Genomic DNA, 24088 nt, shown 5'->3' with positions numbered 1-24088 from the left:
TGGCCGGTTAAAATGGAGAGATGTGGACGGCGTAATAGGTAAGATAAGACCTTTTTTTTTTTTTTTTTTTTGGTCAAAAAGGTTGGATAAGACTCAGGGGGAGGAGGGATATATTAATTATAATTTATAATTATTATAGGAGGACTCAGGAATAGTAGTGCGTGAGGAGTAGGTGGTATTTGATCGAGGTGCAGTTGATCTGATGTTGTTTAAGTCTTGCTGCAGTGGGAAACAGTGGGAAGAGGAGAGCCGTTTTCCCTCCGTCAAATCTCATTTATTGTCGAACGTTAAAACATCTTTCGTTGCACGTTTCTTGGCGGAAAAGCAACTTTGATGGTTGTTTTAGCCATCGCATCGCCAACCAGCACCAGTATTAGCCAGCCATTATTGCGTTTGGTTGGTAGATTATTTTGGATAATTTTTTTTTATTTTAAAAAAAATATTGTAATTTTTTTTTTGATAATTTGATGTACGTGCGACAAAAATATGATTGAAAGACGTGTTGATGATGTGAGGCCGGCCGAGCACCAATAATACAATAATAATAATAATGTCCTGCTTAACTACTTTTTTCCTTTCCCTCCCCCGTGATCGCTGCGGCAATCCCAATGAGCTAAATAAATATTTCAGGGCTTAGCTACTTTTTGCCTTTTCCCCCTGGCAATACTAATTAGGGTGTGTTTGGATTGCATTTTTCTGAATTTTTTTTATAGAAAAAAATACTGTAGCGATTTGATATATATGAGGTAAAAAAATGATTGAAAAATATGTTCACGAAAAACGTAACAATTTTCCTTTGAAAATCTGGAATCCAAATACTACTGATGAGTGTGTATTTCATCTCAACAAATAATAAAGTATTTCAAGCACCACCGTGTGGAACAGAGTCCTAATACGAGTCCGTAATCACAGGTTCAAATCATCAAAGGGCCCAAAATGGAAAAGGACCTGGACTGACTGATCATTAGTCTCGTATTCATTCCTGGGCGATCATGTGTGGGGTGTGGGCCTGAGGAGAACGTTGCTCTGGTCAACAACAAAAGAAAATGCATATATAAAACATTCTTTATGGTGTTAATCCGTTGTGTTTTTTCATTTTATATCTATGATTATGACTATGAGAATAATAATAATATCACCGTAATTAGGACGGCAGATTTAGCAAAAGGGACCACTTTCTGTTAGTTGTCAGGGACTCCAAACCACGAGCCATGCTACTATTCTTTTATCACAACCAAAAAAAGTGAAGGAAGTTTTTTTGTACTGCATGTATTTATTTAGCAAGAAAATTGAAAATTATTCTCTTGCACTTTCCCTCATTTTCTCATGTTTTGTGTCCTTCAATTTTGCAAGATTATGGTGGATTGTCTTTTAATTTGTTTCTTTCCGTCATTTAACTCAGCATAGGATTTTGCTTAATAAAGTAGCTGCCACTAACTTTCAATAACTTCCCACTTTCTCTTAAAACTTTTCTTGCTAATCAAATGGACCCCGAAAAGTAACCTTTTCTTTTTTTTTTTTTTTTTAATAACTTCATTTTACTGCACTCTACTCTTTTTTTGGTCAAAATTACCCTTCCCTCCATCGTATGTCTTGACTCTGCCTGCTTATTCCCTCCCTTCTGAAATGTTCAAGAGAAGGGTTGAAGGGGAAAATCACTCGAAGACAAAAAGAGCTTGAGAAAGTACTTAGTAGTCCCTCTTGGGTAGCTCGGTTGGTCACGTACCCTCAAAAAGCGTGTTGTCCATTTTACCACTAGGGTTCGAGTCCTAGAATTAACGTGTTCGAGAAGATGGGGACCGCAGGGGATTAGTCGGGGACCTGCGTCTCAAAAAAAAAATACTTACTACGTTTACATGCAAGCATTTTACACTCTTAGCCCTTGGACTTTCCACATTTTGCAGAAAGCCCTTTTTTGAGCCTTTCCCAGAGTACCAAAAAAGCTATAATATGGATGATAAGTCTTAACTTCTCTGGAAGAAAAGGAGAGAATAATAAGTCGCTACCGCACACTTGGCCATCTCTCGATGCTTCCTTGGATTCTTTATTCTCCCCATGGGAAAGGATCAACAATATTATTGCTTCTAACAGGTCAAAAGTTGCAGACTGCTTTACAGCCTAACCTCCATCTTTTATCTTTAGAGCTTCATTAATCAAATATTAATCGAATATTAACATTCCAGTTTTACGCCAAAAGCATGTAGAAAGAAGGCAAATTATACAGTAGAAATGGACCCTTGTGTCTGCACAATCACACATGGGATTGTTGACGAAATGGAGACAATGCACAACCTGAAAACGAATTCCACACTCGGGGAGCGAAAAGCATCATTAAGAGTTTAAGACCCCCATTGGGATTTTATGGACAGAAAAAAAAAATAAAAGAAGGTTAAAGAATCCTGTGTAAAGAGCCTGAGTGCAAGAGAAGCTAAATGGAACCTTTTTGTCAATTCCACAAACACTGGCGCAGTTTTAGTCTTTTAGCCGAAAGGTGGCTGGATACACAGGAATAACTTCTTCATCATTCATCAAGGAAACCAACAAGATACTACTGTTTAAGTGTTTAAACTATTCTATCAACCAGTTCTTTTGTTTTCTAACGAAATCAGTCCTAGGAAAGATAGTCATTGCCTGTATTCCGTAGCTTATGCTTATCTCGTTAATCTTTAGGCAGTTCTCTTCGTACGATGGCATCAAGTCATCGTGTAAGAGATCTTCAATGGGTTCTGCAAGCGATGAATTCTGGAAGTCTCAACCTGCACAGCATCTCCTTCTACCTATCTCAACCAACTTCAGGTTGTCACCAAGAAACAGAAAACTCTGTAAACATAAATATTTCGAATGACAGTCTGCAATACTTTGGTCGCCTGCTTGCCATTCTTGGATCAGCTGAAAACTCAAGTTCTTTGAGAAATTTGGAGTTCCACGACGTTGAATGGGAGTTACAGCAAGTAAGAAACCTTGGTTTGTCACTTGAGAATTCCTCAAATATTAAGCTGCTGGTGTTTCGAAGAAATAGGTTCGACATGGAATGCTTATCAGGGCTATCAGACATTATAAGAAAGAATGGAGTCATCAAAGAAATCATGCTTTCTGAATCAAGAATTGGACCAATTGGAGCCACCCTGCTTGCTTCGGCACTTAAGGTAAATGGCAGCTTAGAAGAGTTGCAGATATGGGAAGACTCAATTGGATCCAGAGGGGCGGAGGAACTGTCTAAAATGATTGAAGCGAACTCAACTCTGAAGCTGCTGACAATTTTTGACTTCAAGGCATTCACAGCAACACCACTAATTTCAGCAGTTTTAGCGAGGAACAGATCCATGGAAGTTCACATTTGGAGTGGAGACAGTCGTGAAAAAAGTTTCAAGGTGGTTGAGTTTGTGCCTGAGAATAGCACACTTCGTATTTACCGCCTTGGTGTTTCAGGTGCTTGCAGGGTTGCTTGTGCTTTGGGGTGCAATTCAACTGTGAGATCACTTGACTTGACTGGTGTCAGGCTGAAGTCGCGGTGGGCAAAAGAATTCCGATGGGTGTTGGAACAGAACCGAAGCCTCAGAGAGGTTAATTTGTCAAAAACATGCCTGAAGGACAAGGGAATTATCTACGTTGCAGCTGGACTCTTCAAAAACCAGAGTTTGAATAGTTTGTATCTTGATGGAAACTGGTTTGGAGGAATTGGTGTAGAACATTTACTTTGCCCTTTGAGCAGGTTCTCTTCACTGCAAAATCAGGCAAATATTACTCTGAAGTCACTGACTTTTGGGGGAGGTAGAACAAAAATTGGCAAGGATGGGCTAGCAGCAATAGTACAGATGACAACCACCAACCAGACTTTGACCAGATTAGGAATATATGATGATCAGAGTTTAAGGCCAGATGACATTATCAGAATCTTCAAGTGTTTGGAGAGGAATGCCAGTCTAAGGTGCTTGTCTTTAAAAGGTTGCAGAGGAGTGGATGGTGACCTGGTGCTGCAAACTATAATGGGAACATTACAGGTGAATCCTTGGATTGAGGATGTTGATCTTGAAAGAACGCCTCTGCACAACAGTGGCAAGGCAGAAGCAGTTTATCAAAGGCTGGGTCAGAGTGAGAGAACAGAACCAGTACCGGACATCGATTTGCTAAAGGATATGCAAATGACAGCACCCAAGAGCTGTAGGGTCTTCATCTGTGGGCAAGAAAATGCTGGTAAGATACACGCTATCCCTGCAAAGACTACATTCCATGAAAAAGTTCATGTGCAATGTATTTTCTTACCCGGACAGGTTAAAGTCAAATATTTCATGCTTTTGGTTTTATGTGCAGGTAAAACGACGCTGTGCACTTCCATTCACCAGCATTTTTCTTCGAGAAAGTTGCCATACCTGAACCAAGTAAGAACTCTGGTAACGCCGGTTGAGCAAGCCATTAGACCAGTCGGAATAAAAATAACAACATTCAAAGATGAAGACACAAAGATCTCAATGTGGAACCTTGCTGGGCAGCATGAGTTTTATTCACTCCATGATCTAATGTTTCCCGGGCATGGAAGTGCATCCTTTTTCCTCATCACTTCCAGCTTATTTAGGAAACCAAATAACCGGGAACCAAAGAATTCAAGTGAAATAGAAGAAGATATCTTGTACTGGCTGAGATTTATAGTGTCTAACTCAAGAAGAGCTGTGCAGCAATGCATGCTACCAAGTGTAACTGTGGTGCTCACACACTATGACAAAATCAGTCAAACTTCGCAGAACATGCAGCACACTGTGAATTTAATTCAGAGACTAAGAGATAAGTTTCAAGGTTATGTTGAATTCTATCCAACTATATTTACAGTTGATGCAAGAGCATCTGCATCAGTGAGTAAATTAGCTCATCACCTCCTAAAGACGAGTAAAACAGTTCTTGAAAGAGTCCCTAGGGTTTACGAGCTCTGCAATGACCTTGTGGAAATACTTTCAAAGTGGAGACAGGAGAATCACAATAAGCCAGCAATGAAGTGGAAAGAGTTTGGTGATCTATGCCAAGTCAAGGTTCCGTACCTAAGGATTCAATCCAGACATGATAACAAGGAGAAAGTGGAAATGAAAAGAAGAGCTGTTGCTGTCTGTCTTCATCATATAGGTGAAGTGATTTACTTCGAGGAACTTGGATTCCTTATTTTAGATTGTGAGTGGTTTTGTAGTGATGTACTTAGTCAGCTAATCAGATTAGACAGCAGCAAGCCGAGCTCATTGGAGAATAAAGGATTCATAAGCAGAGAAGTGCTTGAGAAGATTTTAAGAGGCAGCTTACTTAGCCAGATTCCTGGAATTGGCTCAAAGGTTTTTGAGAATCTGGAAGCTAGTGATCTTGTGAAAATGATGCTTAAATTGGAACTATGTTATCAGCAAGACCAATCAGATCCCAACTCATTGTTGCTCATACCCTCTATCCTAGATGAAGGAAGGTGGAGAGCACAAAGATGGCAAGTAAACACACCTGATTGCATTTATGCAGGCAGACATCTCGAGTGCGATGACTCGAGTCATATGTTTCTCACCCCAGGCTTCTTCCCCCGCTTGCAGGTAAGAATCTTCTTCTATGTCATATTTTAGTTCTCCCCTTACCTTTCAGCTATTGCTAAAAAGAAAAAAGGAATTTCAATATCAAAGAGATTTTTCATCCTGCATAGATAAGAAAGAAACTCAATATGCCCAGGTGATGAATACTCCATTTAGTTAATTAGTAGCATTATACTGCTAAGGAGGGAAATAAACTCAATGTCACACAGGGAAGAACGTGAAAAGAGCATTATTTTCTTGCACATAATTTTGATTCAAGTTGTTCCAACTAGATTAATTTCGTTTTATCACCTTTGCTGGAGTAAAAATTTTATTTGATCTTAGAAAAAATTCAATATATGTCAAGCAGGTTATAAATGAGAAACAGATCCTATCTTGCTGTTTTCTTCTATTATAAAAACCTGTCATAGCCTGGTATTCCTCAGTTAATTTCTTTGTTTCAAACTATTCTAATTCCTATGTATAAAATTGAGAACTTCTATGATCATCAAAAAGAGTATTTTCTTACCTTCATTTTGCCTTACTGTTAGCTGATATCCAAAAAGACAAACTGCATGAAATTTGTCAATAAACTGCTTACGTCTGCACTTAGTGGATTCTGTCTGTGGGAAAAAATTCGAGAATTGGTATGAATTTCTCACCATACAAAATGGAGATCAATAATTGGTCTTTTGAAAAGAAAACACTTCCGTGAAATCCAGGTACATTTGCACAACAGGATAATGAAGGACCATCATGGAGCAACGTATAGCATTGAGAAATACCTCATTTCGATGAGCATCAATGGCATCTATGTACGCATAGAGCTTGGAGGGCAGCTGGGTTACTATATTGATGTGCTCGCTTGCTCCACAAAACACCTAACAGAAACACTCAGACTTTTCCAACAGCTGATAATACCAGCAATTCAGAGTCTCTGCCATGGAGTCACATTGACTGAAAATGTTCTTCGGCCAGAATGTATCAGAAATCTAATACCCCCCAGATACAGGAAAGACCAATTCGTGCCTCTGCAGCAGCTAAAACAAGCACTGCTCTCGGTTCCTGCAGACAGCATGTATGACTATCAGCACACATGGGGTCCAGTAGCTGATTCTGGAAAATCCATTCTGGGTTCAGGGTTTGATTATGCTCGAGATCTTCTATCAGATGATGACTTCCGTGAGGTACTTCATTGTAGGTACAATGACCTACACAACCTTGCTGTGGAACTTCAAGTCCCGAATGAAAACAACACAGATGACTCGGATCAGTCCTCAATTACCAGTGAAGGAGCTAATGCCACTGTTGAACCCACATTTGCTGGAATTGCCAAGGGGGTAGAATTAGTTTTGGAGAGACTTAAGATCATTGAACAAGAAATACGAGATGTAAAACAGGAAATTCAAGGCTTGAGATACTATGAACACAGGCTTCTAATAGAGCTGCGTCGCAAAGTAAACTACCTTGTGAACTACAACATTCAAGTTGAAGAAAGAAAAGTGCCGAATCTATTCTATTTTGTCCAGACTGAGAATTACTCAAGGAGATTGGTCACTACCATCTTTTCTGGGATGACTGCACTTAGACTGCACATGTTATGTGAATTCCGACGAGAGATGCACGTGGTAGAAGATCAGATTGGATGTGAAATGATGCAGGTCGATAACAGGGCACTGAAATGTCTAGCTCCTCATATGAAAAATTTCATGAAACTCTTAACGTTTGCTCTAAAGATTGGAGCCCATTTAGCAGCAGGAATGGGACAACTGATACCAGATTTGAGCAAGGAAATCTCGCATCTGGTTGACTCTCCCATGCTTTATGGGGGTGCCAGTGCAGCCGCTGCTGGAATTGCGGGTGCTGCCGCACTTGGAGGGAGACACAGAAATAACAGCTCAAGGGACGTTCAGCAAGATCTTAGGGCAGCACAGCAATGGGTCGTGGATTTCTTAAGGGATCGAAGGTGTTCAACTGGAAAAGAAATTGCAGAGAAGTTTGGACTATGGCGAGTTAGATACCGGGATGATGGTCAAATTGCATGGGTTTGTAGAAGGCATTTACACTCCAGAGCAAATGAAATAATTGAAGTACCAATTTAAAATTTGTACATCAGTTAGCATGCAACAATTCCTTTTCTTTTTTCCCATGTTAGCAATTGGATTTTCCTTTTCCTACCAGCATAATTTGTCATCCATTGCAGGCGCAGTGTGTACATTAAAGTCGTCCATCACCTAGCTTCAGCTGCCAGAAGAGGCTGGATCCTATTGGCTATTAAACATTGATGTGTTAATAATCATTATCAGTTCTGTGAACTAGTGTAGACAAGCGGACTAAATATGAAATATCATTTCCTTTTCAGACTGGATTGCAAGTACGCATAGATCCTAAAACCAATCATCACGCAAGTTCAGACTTCAAAAAAGGGTGTCGATTTAGCATGGGTACTTCAGTTGATTTAGCATAACCTGGCTAACAAATTGAAACAAGATGTTTAGTCATTGCCAGATTCAGAGCACGTATTATCCAACTATTGGCTTCTTGTAGAAAGTTGATTGGGTTATTAGTAGAATCAGAAATTTACAAAGACTCTAACCCAGACCGGCGAGTTTTCAAACCATCACAAGTATATCAGTGATTAGAATGATGAAGTACAGCAGTGACAAATATATACTAGGAGCAACTGCAATAAACAACACGAACAAGTCAAGATCTTTTCCATCACCTAAAGCACTGCCAGCTTACATACGAAAATGACACAATCAAAACTCAGCTTAGTGTTACTGATGGCATTGCACTTGATTCTAATCACTAAAGTCACCTGTGAAGTCCCATCCACTAAAACAGGAAGTCAGAAGAAAGCTCTACTGCCATAAAATACTCTATTGCCAGAGTTCTTAGATGACTCTAGTTTCTGATCAGAACTTGAATTTCCAGAACTGGTTGGTCCACTCTCAAAGTCCATGGGAAGTTTCATTTTTGCCAATGACTCAGTAAATTGCTGCATGCTTTTCATGTACATATCCACAATATCCTGTTGCACCATCTTTTGTTCTGGCTCAATCTTCACAGTGACGACAGGTTTTACAAATGAATCGCCAGGCAGGTTTTCAGATGCCTTACTCTCGGCATCTCCCGCATCTGCGCTTCTCTCTTTCACATTTTCTTTAGGAGGTAAGGCATATTCAGTAGCAGCAGATTTTGAAACTACTGGTGTCTCGGAAGACTGGGAGCTCACTGGAAGTGAAGCAGTTGGTGAACCATATGTGGACCCGCTGCTAGGAGGAGAATCAAGCTTTGGGAATTGGGTAGAACCAACGGTGCCCATTGACAAACTCTCGACAAACTGAACACCAGCTTCAGAACTCAGCTGATTTTCAGTATCTGAAGAAACGAAGCTGTCAGAGCTCTGGGAGTCTAGATTGGCACATGGAATCCCAAAATACTCGGAGACCATCAAATGATTCTCATTCAATATCTTGGGATCAGGGAACTCAATTTTGTCAAGTTCATCCGGAACAGACTCGGCTGCTTTTGAATCATGTACAGCTACATCAGTAACAACAGATGGAGGAGCAGAAGAAATAGCCAGCACGTCAGGTAAAGCCCCACTGTAGGAGAGGGACAACTGAACAAATCCAGCAGGGGAATGAAAGAGATCCGTTGATGATAGAGAGAACTCTTTCTCTAGCTTCCCACTCTTGACCAGGACATCAGACAGAGGCACCAAAGCAAATCCCAGCAACTGGTCTTCAAGATAATTCCTGACCCTGCTGAGCATCCATATCTCACACTTCAGGGAAGTATCGACAGTACGAACGCCAAGTCTAAGATTCTCATTGAAGACTGGATTCTGCCCACCTCCATTAATTATCTTAGTGGAGACAGCATTTTCAGGGTCACTTGTGAGGCAAAGCTTGGCATAAACATCTTGCTTGTGGTATATACATATGTTGTGGATGTCCCTAGCCTGGTATATGTAAACCTCTAGAGTTCCAACGGATTCCTCCAAGTTATAAACCTCAGCCTCCTTTCTGTGAGCACCAATTCCCCTTGACAGGTGATCAGGGCTTTTGACAAAGAGATCAGCAGTCTGCTTCTCAGGCTCAGCAAAAACAGCAGAGCTCTTGAACGGCGATACAACAGATTGAGGGGAATCCATTGCAAGACCACAAAATAAGCCTGGTAAAAGAAGCAAACAAAGTTGCTCTCAGAAATTATGAAACATATCATTGCCTGTATCGAAATCTGAACTTGTACAACCAAGCAAATCACACTGTACCTTAGAGCTGATAGTACCAGAAAAATAACTAATTTTACTTAGATCAATCAGGTTAATGAAGTCAATAATTGAGAGCACAAATATGTGAACTTGCAGAAACCACAAGTAGTAAACATAAGCTAGTCAACACGCAGGAATCCAGTCAAACCTGGACTTAATGATCTCACTCAGCTAAAACTTGAAAAGTCAGTACTGCTACCAGAGATCCCCCCAAACTAAGTCGAGTTCAAATACTCTAAAAATCTAAAATTTTAAGCCAAAAAATGCCAACTTGACCAAATAATACCCGTCTGGAAAACTACCCAAAACCCCAATTCCAGACTCAGAAACAGACAAAATCCGTCGAGTAAAACCCAAAATTGAGCTCAAATTTAAACAGAACTGTAAAGATCCTAAAATTGAGATGACATTGAAAGACAGACCTTGTTCTGCTTCTGCTTCAAAACACAACCCTCTCCAATTCCACTAAGATGCAAGGCCCGAGTAAAGTGAAATCAAGACTGACCAAATATCGACAAAGTTACCACCTTTTGTTCTGTACCAAATAATTACTACAAAAGTCCAAGAGAGCGAAACAAAAATTCAGATCTTACACATCTCGAGAACAAAAAGCAAACTAAGCTTAAATCCAACACCAAAAAGCACATAGAAGCAAGTGAAAATTCACAGCAGCTAAAAAAAAGGTAAAAGAAAAAAGCCGAGAAAAAGGGAGTGAAAATAGTAGTGTTGAAAGGTCTCTCCTTTTCTTGCCTTTTAGCTCCAAAGTCAAAAGCAATTTAAGCGTAATCTGTGGCTCTAATCCAAGATCCAACGACAAACCAGTTCGCAGATCGAGGCGTTTTTTCTCTTTTTGACGAAGTAAGTGGTTGCTGAGAAATGCAGAGAATAAAATCTACTGAGAATTCATGGGACTTGAGGCCTGTCGGAATCCCTTGTTTACCTCAGCGTATTTATGTGTTAAGAGAAAGATATTTTAATGCAGTCAATCAAATTTTCGATTTTTGAGTTTTTGGATTTTCTGACTGTATCATCCACAACGAAACGCCGATACCACACCGACCCACGCGTTCTGATCCAACTATCAGAAGAAAGCTTTGAGTGCGGACTTTACAGTTGGGAGTTGGTAGTTGGTGCGTGTAAGGCACGTACAAGAATTGAGTTCCTTTTTTTTTTTTTTGGTGTATAGTATTTGAAAGTTTTTTACTACTTAGGCCAAATACTAGCGCATAATTTGACTCGATTAAGTCTTTTTGGGTAAAAGATTATAAGATTTTTTTTTTTGGGAAGCAAAATTATAGCACTTTTTTTTTAAATTAACGTATGCAAAATAAAAAAAATGATTCACGAGATTAGAAAAAGAAATTTTTTGCAAAAAAAAAAACTATTCATCCTAACAGATTTGATTCTGTACGCACTATATAATTGTCAAATTTTTTCAAAATAAATTTTACCGTATAATTGTCAATTTTATTTAGTAGAAGAATGGTACTAAGATTTAAAAAGTGGAGAAAGAACATAAAAATTCAAAGTCAAAATATCTAATTCATAAATTATCAACTTTTTAAACTAATAGATCAACACCTCTTTGGCATATAGTAGTAATTGTCAAGTCTATACTACAAATTGTGCTTCTACCATGTGGTTGTCTTTGTACTTTAACCCACACGCACGCAATTAGTAGCGTCTTTGTCTCACATGGCTGAATTGTTTTTCGTCCCGGGGAAATTGGGTCACAGGCAAATGACTAGAATTTAGTTGTGTGGCACTCAATCGCGCGTGTGTGAACCATTTAAAGAAAGATCAATAAGCTGCATTTTTACTTCCTTTATTGGGTTACAAATTACAACTATTGGGGTCCCCAAACTCTCATGATTTATTCCGAGTCATAACCTTGTTCAATTTTGGGAAATCAAACTCAAAAGAAATTGGCTTGCTAACCAGTCGAGTGTTAAGCAAGGCCCTTTCCTTGAATAAATAAATGTGCATATCTTTTTTTTTTTTTCTGTTTTCAGTTTAAGGAGGAGATTTCAAATCTGAATATTTCACTTACATTCTATCCCTCCAGACCAGCCAACCCGTGTCACTTCCAAATCTTTTTTTCCCTACAAAACAATAGAAGAGTATACATTCAGATGATTAATGATTTAATGCGTTTCCATTTGAAGGGTAAAGGCAGTTTGTCAACTTTTGAAAATGAAAAATGGAAGCCTATGGTAGAAGTCAAATTAATGCTAAACTAATGTACTACTGCTTCTAGACAGAAATGCCATCATAAATCTTCCCATGACCGCGAAGTCAAGGGGGAAATGGAAATGGAAAAGACACACAGAAAAAGCATGAGGACTGAGAAAAAAAATATGCCCCAAGGACCCAAAATTTTTCTTGGGTTGAGTTGTAATCCAAAGTGTTGGAATGTTGAAGCTTTCATCGCTTCAATAGTGTACTAAAGGAGACAAATTGCCGTCCAAGACTTTTGCGGAGGATACGGTCGGTCCCATTTGGATTATTATTTTTTAAAAAAAAAATTTGCTAAAAAATATTCTAGGACGACTGATTGATTGATTGCTGTGTGTGAAGTAGTAAAATGGGTGATTTAAAAATATATTTATGAAATTATTAAAAAAAATTTCATTGAAAATAACAATCCAACCATGACTGTGCCCAAAAAAAAAAAGAAAAAGACGTAATGCAATTCCCCCAGCCCGAAAGGAAAAAAAAAAGATTATGATTAGTGCATTTTATAGAATATCCACATCAATAATTATCGCAACAAAATAGGAGTGCATGTTTGCCATCTCGACCATAATGTTCAATCTAAAGGACAGGCACATTCTGGAACTCAAATCTAACTAACACTACAGGGGAAAAAAAGAAAGAAAAAGCAAATTGGAACGCATTTATTAACTTTAAAAGCAAGTCTCCCCAGAGAATTACTCCTAATATTTTAATCAAATTAAAGCCCTGTCGAGACGCCAAAAAATAAAAGAAAATAAAAATGGACCAATCACAATTAGGATAATGGTAGGGTCATTAACTGCCACCACTTTTATTTAAAGCGTCAATCATCCTCTCCACCCTCTCTTTGAACTACTCTACAACTATTTATATATCTATCCAAAAATTTAGACTTTTGAGGAGGATGACCAAATGGATGATTTCAATAATTAAAAGATGCTTCATTATTTTCTTTTTCTCATTTTGGAGGAGACAACAATTCAGTTGAGAATGACACCCTGATAAAGATGGAGGTGGAAATCTTTGCGTCTTTTGAATCTCCTCTCTGTCTCTCTCTCTCTCCCTTTTGATCTTTTTAACTTTTTTGCGTCTGATTAGATTATATATATATATATATATATATATATATATATATATAGACTTGAAGGAGATTAGATATTCAAACTTGTATGTAATGCACACCAGCAATAATTTGCACTTTCATCTTCTTCACTTGGCACTTCGCAGGAATCTCAAAGCCTTGCTGCAGAACTAACAAAAGCAGCTGCATGAAAATTTCAATTGATCAAAAATGGATTCTTGTTCTAAAATTGATCCCATTCTAAAGTGTCAAGGATGAACAGTTGGGGACTCAATTTATGTGGGCTCTTGTTTAGCTACGTATATCAATTTTTTTTTCTTTTTTTTTTTTGTCAATCATCACTGTCCACTTCACTTCTATTCTTGCTTTAATATATTTTACGGGGAATGATTCAACTAAATCAAAAAAAAAAAATCGATAAAAACTGAACTACCATCCAATCATATTAATACACTACTGCGTACATACTCACACGAATCCAGAGAAGCCATAAAAATTATGAAAGACCAGAAGGTCTGAATCGTTAACCTCTCCCCCCACCCACAAAGACAAGTCCTCCTTTTGTTGGCACTACTGGTACACGTTTTAGAGCGTATGCAATGCATGATGTAGCACTATAACTGCTTGTAATGTGAACAAGCAAAAAAATAATGAGGTGTGCACCCACCGTGCACTTGACTTTTGGAACACCCATACGTCTTTTCAGCTACTTACCCCCAACCCACATTCCCCTCAATTGTCACTAGTCAAAGTTATAAATATATGACCCAACCCACATAAGTACTCCCTCCTTTTTTTTATAACTGACGTCTAAAAAATTTGCTCTAATATACTTTTATCTGTCATTTTATTATCCCCATACAGTATTAATTATTTTTTCACAATTTTACCCTTTTATTTCTCTTTTCCAATACAGGGTTCTTAATTACTACTCCTAGTAATTATTGCTTCTCTCTTTGTAACAACCCTAGTAATTATTGCTTTTGACCTAGTAAAACAGCACCATTTAGTATTCTAATAAGAGAAAACATGGGTGAATTGGATAATTAATGACGGTACAAAAGGAAAGTAGTGTACAGATTTAAACAATGAAAATTTTTTTTTAATTGGTGTGCAAAACCTTAAACGTCAGTTATAAAAAAAGGGAGGGAGTAATAGTATTATAGTAACATTTAATAGCATCCATCACACGACGCTAGCAGGAGGGAGTACTCATTACTTAACAGTAGTAATTTGGAATAATCCCGCCCTCATGCACATTGCATGTGTAATGACAACTATCATTAATTTATTAATCCGTTCTGTAGTCTCATAAAGGATCCTAATTATTCCGCCCTATTTACACAACTGACCTCGTTTGGGTACGTGCGTCACCAGTGATGATTATTATTCGCTCCATCCTACTTTAATAGTCCTGTTTCTTTTTTTACACAATTTAAGAAAAAGTAGTTAACTTTGTTGGAAAAGTAAATTTAGATTGCTATTTTCCTAAAATACCCTCACATTAAATATGGTACAACTTTATGGGAACTTGAATTGATGGTAAAAAAAGAATCAACTCTCATTAAATGGGGTAGGTTTATAGTAACAAGTACTTACATTGAATAAGGGTATTTTAGAAAAATTAAAATACAACTACATTCTTCAATTGGAAAGTGGACTACAATTTGGAACAGATGAAAAAGGAATACAAGACTATCAAAATGGAACGAAAGGGAGTATTTATTACTACCCTCCACTCTTTGCTTTAGCTGATTATTTTGTTTTTCTCATTTCAATTTCAAGCCGAGGCTATTTTAACTGTTTTATTCAGACCTCATTCTTGTTTGCTTTACATTTTGCGCGAGCTAGCTATGTAAATTGATATTGCAGAGGATGATCAAAACCAGTAAAAATTACCTATTTTGCAAAATATGAATTTTAGCATTTTTTTTTTTGTTAATCGTAAAATCTATAATCTAACAAGAAAAAAAAAGTTTCCTTGAGATTATTTATAGAAGAATTAATTCCTGTGATTGCAATTACGTTGAAACTTATATGCGTTCCTATTCATCTAAATGCAATAATTCGTCCCCCATGACCGCTTTTGCTTTTGCAACTTCACGAGTGACGACTGACGAGAACGAGGGACCCAAAATAGGGACTCCTCCTTTATCGCCAAAACTCAAGAGACCAAAAGATTGAAAGGGCGGCCCCCTTGAATGAACGTTACAGAAAAAATGTCTGCATTCTTTCTTTAGAGTTTAGACTCATCAATCAATGGCGTACGTTACGTAGGCTCCACTTCGTCGTCCATTAATAAAAGCAAGGCGTTGTGGGTTTAAAAGCAAGGCGCTTGTGTGTATTACTACTAGAGGTGGCAATTTGTCCCAAGTCCCAATGAATTACTCGTGCCCACGGGGACTTTGGGCGGGATGGGTACTGGAATTTAATATTGGATTTAAAATGGGATAAATTCCAATTGTACCCATTAATTGATGGAAAATTTTGGGAAATACTTGGGTACCATTGGACTCAAATAGCAAGGGCTCCGTTTGGATTAATTGTTTTTGGGGTGTTTTTGAAATATTGTATTGTAGCAGTATATATGAAAAATTTTTACTATAAAATTTTTTTGAAATATTTGATATACTAATATGGATGGGATGTTTTTTGAGTTATTGTATATTACTATAACATTGTACTTGAAAAAATTATTTTTTGAAAAAATAGCCAATCCAAAAGGAGTCTTAGATTCAAAAATTATCTTTAACAATTTTTATAGTCATACCAGCGAATATAATCTAGCAGTCTTCCTAGTCATTATCCACAAGAATTTCTAACATTTTAGTCAGTTTAGACCTGTCATTCTTGGACAATGATGAGCATAAATATTCAACACCCTAAGTGCCTTGGCCATCTTGATATATGTTGGAATATGGATGTATATCTATATTTTCCTTTATTTGTTAATCCAATTTTTGGTGGGCATCCTAAGTATAAAGCACTTGCATGTTTATTTAATAAAACTAAAAGAAATTTAATAAATAAAAAATATTAAAGTTATATAAAAAGTTAAAAATGAATTAAAGGAAAAAAAATATGTAGAAAATAGATTTGGGTATTGGGCGGGATCAATTTAAACCCATCCCAAAATGATCCCGCCCAAGTTAGTTCCAAAACACATATAGGTAAGGTTGGACCCAAACCCATATGACTCAGTTCCATCTCAAATCCAAGCAAATCCCGCCCATCCCGCCAATTTTGCCGCCTCTAATTACTACTACCATTTACTCCCGTCTCCATCTGCTGCAGAGTGCAGACTGCAGCTGGGCTATATGCTGTCGTTTCATGTGAACTCTTTACCACTACTGTTATTAGTAAACCCATCTGGCTAAATAGTGAGAAGAATAACTTGCATGTTTATGGGAGAACAAATAATAAATGTTATCCTAGCCGTTAACGTTAGATTAAGGTTAGCCTCCCGAACTTTCGATTTTAACAGCGAAAAGGGGATATTCATATTCTGGTTAATTCTTACAATTGTAATGTAGCGTGAGGTACAGATTAAGAAGTCATTTGGAGTAAGCTGCCCGTATTAATATGATGGTAAATGTAGGCTAGTCAGCGTCAAGGGGTCGAGGTGATCAACATAAAAAGAGCCTACTAATTGGATGCAAAAACACCCCTGTGTTGACAAAAAAAAAATTGGATGCAAGTGAGTGGCTCCTATAAAAATCATCAAACGGTGGTGGTATGTATGAGTGGCATTTGACCAATCACGCAAGCAAAAGATAACTTGGAATTTATGTGTGTGAGTATGACCATTAGTATAAAGAAGCGAGCGCAAAAACGATAATCATATTTTAGGATAATAATTGGGAATACCAGAAACGATACGTTTTGCATTTGGTTGTTTTTTAGCTTTTGAGGGAGAGATGTTTGCAATGAAACGAAACTAAACTCTTGATTGATTGGATTAGTTTCGAATTCGAACCCTTCCATTTACATCTTATAAAAAAAAAAAAAAAAGATCAGTCTAATTTATTCTATTGTAACAGTAATAATCAGTAGGTTATTGGACGAGAAAAGAAAGCCCACAACTGTTACATTCTTCAAAACAAGGCAGGTCCTGGTGGGCCAAATTTGTGGACGAAATGAAAAATAATGGAAACCTTTGATCAGCAATCATTTCAGCCCAAACCAAACTGAAAAGGGCAAAAAATCGTAGCTGGACCCAGCAAAAGCTGTGGATTTAAATAAGCCCACAAGCCCGTGGGATAAGGGCATATCTGTCACTAGACTGAAAATTTGAAGTTTTAAACGAAAGTCGCCGCCCCCCCCCCCCTCTCGCTCTCTCTAACGGTCATCTTCACCTTGAACTTCAAATTTTATTTTTTTTTTTGTTTTTGGGATCTGTCTCTGGCTTCCATTTCATCTCTGCAACTAGATTTTCCATTTATCATTTCTCTCCCTCTCTCTCTTCCTTCAAAAATTTGTATACTAAGTACACCAAACAATTCTCATCTCTCTCTCTCTCTCTCTCTCTCTCTCTCTCACACACACACACTATCATCTGTGAAGAATTGTCTGCGATGGAGAACAGATTCTTGGGAAGCATTTCAGCTTCATCATTTAAAAATCTCCTTCCCAATTCAGTTTCACGGAAGCAGAAAGCGAAGAGCTCTATACGTTCAAGAACCAAATCCAATAGTGAAAACATTCCGCCGGTTGACTCGAACATTCAGATCAGTGACCCTCCGTTGCTACCTTCCAGTTCACTCCACAACAAGTCACTCTCAAAACCCACAATTACTCATAAAGAAATCATCAGATCTGAGGCTCAGTCAGATGCCCACTTACAACCAGATCCACCGGTTAAGGTTAAGATTCTGACCCTTTTACTTGCTTGGTTTGTTGGGAAGGTCCCAGATTTTCAGACTCGATATTTCGTGGGTTTTATGTTTGTGAATAGGTCGTGGTGAGGATTAGGCCTTCAACTGGTCCTGGGTGTCTGGATTGGGATGTTAAGAAAGTTTCAAATGACGCTTTATCTGTTGGGGATAGGAAATTCATCTTTGATTCGGTTTTTGACTCGAATGCTACCCAGGTTAGGAAATCAATCTCACTGATGCTCTTTTTTAATTTCTGTTTTTCTGCTTATCTTCAAGTTTAAATTCGCTCCTAAAAAACAGAAGCTGATTGATTTCAAGCAAAATCCTTTATCTTTTGTTATCAGGAAGATGTATTTAAGATGGTTGGTGTTCCTCTGGTTAATGATGCATTGGCGGGTTACAACACGTCAATCTTGGCTTATGGACAGGTAAACCATCAGCCTAAATGGTTCTTCTTCTTTCTTTCTTTCTTTCTGTTTTGTTTAAGATATAGCTTCTTTAATTGCTCTCTATTGCTTCTCTGCCTTTCCTTAAGTAATTTTGGGTCAACTGTTTCTAGACTGGGACTGGAAAGACCTATACAATGTGGGGTCCTCAGAGCGCCATGGTTGAGGATGCCTCATGTAATGGAATTCATGGCATTGTTCCTCGGATTTTCCAGACGTTGTTCTCTAAAATTCAGCAAGTAGGTGTTTCTGTTTCCTAATTGTAGTTTTAAAATTAAATGAAAAAAAATTATGATTTATTTATAAGAAAGATGGCATGATGTCATTTGGTTTTGTTAACCATAAGGATCAAGAGAACTCTGAAGGGAGGCAGGTTAATTATCAGTGCCGTTGTTCATTTCTTGAGGTAAATAGCTGTGGTTTACATTGTACTTGTCAATGCTTCCTGCTTTGACATGTTTTAAGCTGTACTTCATGATCAACTCATTATTGCAGATATATAATGAACAAATTGGGGATCTACTTGATCCAACCAAGAGGCATTTAGAGGTGAAAATCCCTCTTCTCAACAAGAAAACATGTCTATCAATTGGCTGCTCCTTTAGCTTTTGAAGGTGACCGACTGCTTGCATAAATTACTAACTATGAGTTTGAAACTAGCAGATAAGAGATGACCCAAAAAATGGATTCTATGTGGAGAATTTGACAGAAGAGTACGTCACTAACTATGAGGATGTCAGTCAAATTCTAATCAAGGTAAGTCAACTAGTAAAATATGGATTTCTGTATTCTTGATAGTTGTATTGCTAGTGGCTGTTGATACCAGTGACAAAAGACAAATACATCTTAACCCGCTGATGCGCAGGGTCTGTCAAGCAGAAAGGTTGGAGCAACAAGCACTAACTCGAAGAGCTCAAGATCCCACATTGTGTTTACATGCATAATCGAGTCCTGGTGCAAGGTAAAACAAATGAAACAGTACCTCCTGGTAATACATATTATTGATTCTTACACATGCGATCTCTATAATCTTGTTTGAAGATTGCAGATATTGAATTACTGCAGTCATTTGAATGTATGCAAGTTCTTTAATCTGCTAATAAGAGTTCATTCTGTTTGAAGATTTACATAAATTCATAATTCCAGTAGTCGTTCTCTGTTGCATTTTTGGGTTCATTTATCAGTTATGTTCAAAATAATGCCCCAGGAAACATCATCAAAATGTTTTGGCAGTTCGAAGTCAAGCAGAATCAGCCTTATTGACCTTGCTGGATTTGAAAAATGCATACTTGATGATGCTGGTAAACAATGTCTTAAAGAAGGAAAATTTGTGAAGAAATCCACATCACAGCTCGGGTATGTATATCTGTTTTTGGGACTCGGGCTTTGATAAATGCTTCATGTGTTGAAGTATTAAAAGAACTAATTTTTGTTTTTCCTTTGTTCATATGTTATCTTGTTGCAGCTTTAGTAAATCAGAATGAGCTGCACAGAAAACTTATTTCTGTCCTTATCTACAGTAACTAGTTTGCTGTTCCTGTAATTGGTTCAGGTACTTGGTGAATGCCCTTGTTGAAAGACGTCAATCGGAAAATCCTGGCGCCCCACCATATCAAAGTTCCTGTTTAACTCATTTGCTAAGAGAGTCACTTGGTGGCAATGCCAAACTCTCCGTCATATGCACCATCTCCCCCGATAAAAAGTAAGTATTTGACTTGCTGCATTTTTTGTCCCCTTTATATGGAGTATGGTTAACTTATAATCAAACACTGCAGCTAACTGATGAATTAAGCAATTATATGGTACAATTCATACATAATTGACCGACAATTTCTAATGCACATACCACATTCTTTTTCCCCTTTTTTTTGGTGTAAAATGGGTTTGCCTCGTGATCAACAATTCATATAATTAATACATAATTGACCAACAATTTCTATTGCGCATACCCCATTCTTTTTCCATTTTGTTGGTGTAAAATGGGTTTGCCTGGTGATCTTGCGTACTGAAAACAGTACATGACAGATTTGAGCAGCCTGAAAATGATATGGTACCCCTTTTGTCTTTCTGTATATAGGTGCAGTGGTGAGACAGTGAGCACACTCAGGTTTGGACAGAGGGTTAAATTCATGCGGAATGAGCCAGTCATAAATGAAATAACAGAAGATGATGTCAATGGTCTGACTGATCAGATTCGGCAGCTTAAGGTACTTAATGTTGTTCTGTGCTCAGAAATTTTCTTTCCTATCCTGAAGCTTGCCTGGATTGTTTCTAAGCTGCTCTGTTGTACAGGAGGAACTCATGAGAGCCAAATCAAATGTATGGGACTCAGTTGGAAGTAACCATGGACAACTCAAAGGACGAAGTGTGCGTGAAAGCTTGAATCAACTGAGACTTAGTCTTAACCGCTCATTGATTTTACCTTATTTGGATAATGATTCTGAAGAAGTCTGTGCTAATGAAGATGATGTTAAAGAACTGCAAGCCCAATTTGATAGCTTAAATTGTTCTCGTGATGAGGACTCCACAGACATGGCAGATGGTGGTGAAACAGACTTGACAAGTGAACAATACGTTAGCTGTTCAGAAGAAAGTGAAGCCGAAGAAATTAATTCAGAAAGAGCTCATACACAACTAGAGCCAAGTGAAGTTTCAGGTGTTAATGATCTTGAAGAGGACATTGCTGGGGATTCAAGGAACAATGATCATGCAATCAGGAGTAATGTTTCAATTAACGCAGTCTGTCAGTCTGAATTCCTCCAAGAGCCTGCAATATCAGAATCTCCTAAAATTAAAAACATGCACAGGAAAAGCATAATTGTCTCAGCAAATAGTTTAGTGAATCATGATCATGCACAAGAGACTCTCAGAAACTCTAAATCGTTAGATCAATGCTTGAGAAACAGCCATCATATACAATCTTCTTTGAGGTCTAGTAAAGTGATCCCCGGACCTGCTGAATCTCTGGCAGCTAGTCTTCACAGAGGCTTACAGATTATTGATTACCATCAGCAAAATTCAGCGTTAGACAGATCTTCAGTTTCTTTCTCTTTTGAGCACTTGGCACTGAAACCATGTCTGACAGTTGACAAGGCGAATGCCTCTGCCCAGACATTACCAGAAGAGGGACAACCTTCAAATGCACTTACGGCTTCTTTCTTATGCACTAATTGCAAACAGCGAATAATTGTTTCTTCTACTGAAGTCCAGGATAGCTTGAAGGCATGGATGGTATAATTGCCTTTATTAGATTGACAACCAAAAGGTCATCTCTTTGGAAATGTGTGATGATAATTCGAGTGACATTCTTCTTTTCTCTTTGTGCCTTTCCAGGATTCAGGAAAAGGTTCTTTTAAAACTGCTGAAAGAGAGGAGGAACTTGAGAGTGTTTGCAAGGAACATGAAGCTAAGATTGAGCAACTAAACCAAGAGGTTATGGCCTTTTATGTCCTTGTATGACTGTTATCACTAGGTAATTATAGTACTAAAAAGTTAATATTCTGCAGCTAATGAAATATAAACTTGAGGAGAGCAAGATTCAAGTGGCATCGACCAATGAATATGAAAATGAAAAGTATCATTCTCAAACAAATGGAAATAAGGTTAGTAATTTTATTTTTTTCTCTTGGTGGTAATGGATCTCCTATTTTCACTAATTGTTTTCAACTTATGCATTTCTGGAAATTCTTTTCACAGCTTCTTATGTGGAATGGTGATGAAAATCATGACTCAGAGTTGTGCATTGAAAAGTGTGAAGTAAAAGAAATCCAGGAAAAGTTGGATGATAGTCAAGATAATCAATCATTCAATATGAATGAAAAGGAAGCCCTTCTTAAAGAAATTGAATGCCTTAGAAGCAAATTGCATTTGCATAATGATGGAACTAATAAATCAACTGAGAGGATCAGATCATCTCTCTTGGCTCAATCAATCCAGTTGAGAAAAAGCGGCACATTTACTTGGGGAAAAAATGAGGAAGAACTTGAGAAAGAAAGGCAAAGATGGACAGAAATGGAAAGTGAGTGGATTTGTTTAACTGATGATTTGAGGATTGATCTTGAATCTCACCGCCAACGAGCAGATAAGGTGGAGATGGAGTTGAGATTAGAAAAGAAATGCACTGAGGAGTTGGATGATGCACTCAAAAGAGCTGTTCTTGGACATGCTAGAATGATTGAGCATTATGCTGAACTACAGGAGAAGTATAATGAATTGGTTGGAAAGCATCGATTGGTTATGGAAGGTGTAGCAGAGATGAAAAGGGCAGTTGCTAAAGCAGGAGCCAAGGGCCATGGCTCTCGTTTTTCTAAGCGCCTTGCAGCGGAACTTTCAGCTTCGAGAATAGAAAAGGACAGGGAGAGGGAGCTGCTGAGAAAGGAGAATAAAAGTCTAAGAACTCAACTTAGAGACACTGCAGAAGCTGTTCATGCTGCTGGTGAATTACTTGTCAGGCTGAGAGAAGCAGAGGAAACAGCTTCAGTTGCAGAGGTATTTCTATTTCAATACCTGATTCTTTTCCCTTTTTCCTCGTATAGCCGCCTTCTATCAATCCATGCTTTTCCCTTTGCCGCTTTAATAAAATGATTGTTAGCTAAGAATCAGATTATGTAATATTTATTTTTTCAAAAGCACCTCGATATATTTTTAGTCATTGGCTACATTGTCCTTGAATAACTTTGCAATTATCAACACAAAACAGGTGTAAGCATTTTCCCTTTCTTTTGTTTTGTTTTGGCAGGGAAATTTCACAAAGGTACGAGAAGAGAATGAGAACCTAAAGAAACAAGTAGAGAAACTCAAGAGGAAGCACAAGATGGAGATGATCACAATGAAACAGTACCTTGCAGAGAGCAGACTGCCTGAAGTTGCATTACGACCATTATACAGGGAAGATTCTTACTCAGGAGGGCATGATGATACGCATTCCTATATGCATGATGATGATCAAGCATGGAGAGCAGAATTTGGAGCAATTTATCAAGAACAACACTATTGAGTGCGGCAGGGAAAAATGTCAAGCTTGTCATTACCCCTGACAATCATCCTACACAGAGGGGAGCTGTTTTGGGACCCTACTTGGGACCGAGCATAGCATGTTATTTTTCACTTTGCAAAAGTGTGCAATTTGATACTTTTATTCAGTAATTCATTGATTGATAGTAGTGGGATATATACATATATTTTTAATGCACTAGCGTTGTAGTATTTTACAAGTGAGAGGTGGAGAGAAATTGTGTTCATTTTTTTGGGGGGGTGGGAATTTGTGTTCATTCAAAATTCTGTCTAATGAAATATGCCTTAATTGGTTGTTCTTTATCGATTCCAGCTGATGAAGCATTTGTTGTTCCACTATTTCAGTCATACCTGCCTAAAATCTTTTCGAGTCCTGCCATTTAAGCAAGTGCAAAGTTTTACTAGTAATATTTCAGCACAGGCAAACCTTAGTGAACATTATTTATTCAGAAATTCTTCATTTGACCTGCTCTTACTAGTTAATTGTATACATCCATCAAAACCCCACAATTCTAATTTACTTGAATTATGCGCATTAACATTTGTACACTCATCTCAACGATGGTACGAGCTTGTTTACAATTACAAATACAACCGTTTGATTATATGGGCATATCCGATCCGAA

At 37.9% G+C, this 24088-nt stretch overlaps 3 protein-coding genes across 5 annotated transcripts; 2 read left to right on the top strand and 1 right to left on the bottom strand.

Annotated features, from left to right (window-relative positions):
- The first annotated feature begins 2521 nt into the window (after positions 1-2521).
- Positions 2522-7836, top strand: LOC113770065 (protein TORNADO 1). The gene is made up of 3 exons (XM_027314416.1): positions 2522-4194; positions 4312-5555; positions 6254-7836. Exons 1-3 carry the CDS (start codon positions 2688-2690, stop codon positions 7631-7633), a joined length of 4131 nt encoding a protein of 1376 aa, XP_027170217.1. The 5' UTR covers positions 2522-2687; the 3' UTR covers positions 7634-7836.
- A 233-nt stretch (positions 7837-8069) lies between these two features.
- On the bottom strand, positions 8070-10770 carry LOC113772494. Of its 3 annotated transcripts, none has more exons than XM_027317102.1 (2): positions 10564-10770; positions 8070-9713 (listed from the first exon to the last, which is right to left on the bottom strand). In XM_027317102.1, exon 2 carries the CDS (start codon positions 9691-9693, stop codon positions 8383-8385), a length of 1311 nt encoding a protein of 436 aa, XP_027172903.1. In that variant the 5' UTR covers positions 9694-9713; positions 10564-10770; the 3' UTR covers positions 8070-8382. The 3 variants fall into 3 exon arrangements, with proteins under 3 accessions (XP_027172903.1, XP_027172901.1, XP_027172904.1); XM_027317100.1 differs by lacking the exon at positions 10564-10770 and adding an exon at positions 10236-10552; XM_027317103.1 differs by lacking the exon at positions 10564-10770 and adding an exon at positions 9962-10220.
- A 6858-nt stretch (positions 10771-17628) lies between these two features.
- On the top strand, positions 17629-23769 carry LOC113769937 (kinesin-like protein KIN-12F). The gene is made up of 16 exons (XM_027314266.1): positions 17629-17991; positions 18084-18218; positions 18348-18431; positions 18563-18688; positions 18796-18855; positions 18945-18998; positions 19113-19205; positions 19315-19410; positions 19657-19805; positions 20002-20151; positions 20527-20656; positions 20742-21680; positions 21783-21881; positions 21956-22051; positions 22146-22937; positions 23188-23769. Exons 1-16 carry the CDS (start codon positions 17704-17706, stop codon positions 23443-23445), a joined length of 3549 nt encoding a protein of 1182 aa, XP_027170067.1. The 5' UTR covers positions 17629-17703; the 3' UTR covers positions 23446-23769.
- The last annotated feature ends 319 nt before the right edge of the window (positions 23770-24088 follow it).

The sequence above is a fragment of the Coffea eugenioides genome, chromosome 5 (assembly GCF_003713205.1).
Source record: "Coffea eugenioides isolate CCC68of chromosome 5, Ceug_1.0, whole genome shotgun sequence".
NCBI lineage: Eukaryota > Viridiplantae > Streptophyta > Magnoliopsida > Gentianales > Rubiaceae > Coffea > Coffea eugenioides.
The sequence above is the reverse complement of the archived record's forward strand: the minus strand, read 5'-3'. Positions and strand labels throughout refer to the sequence as shown.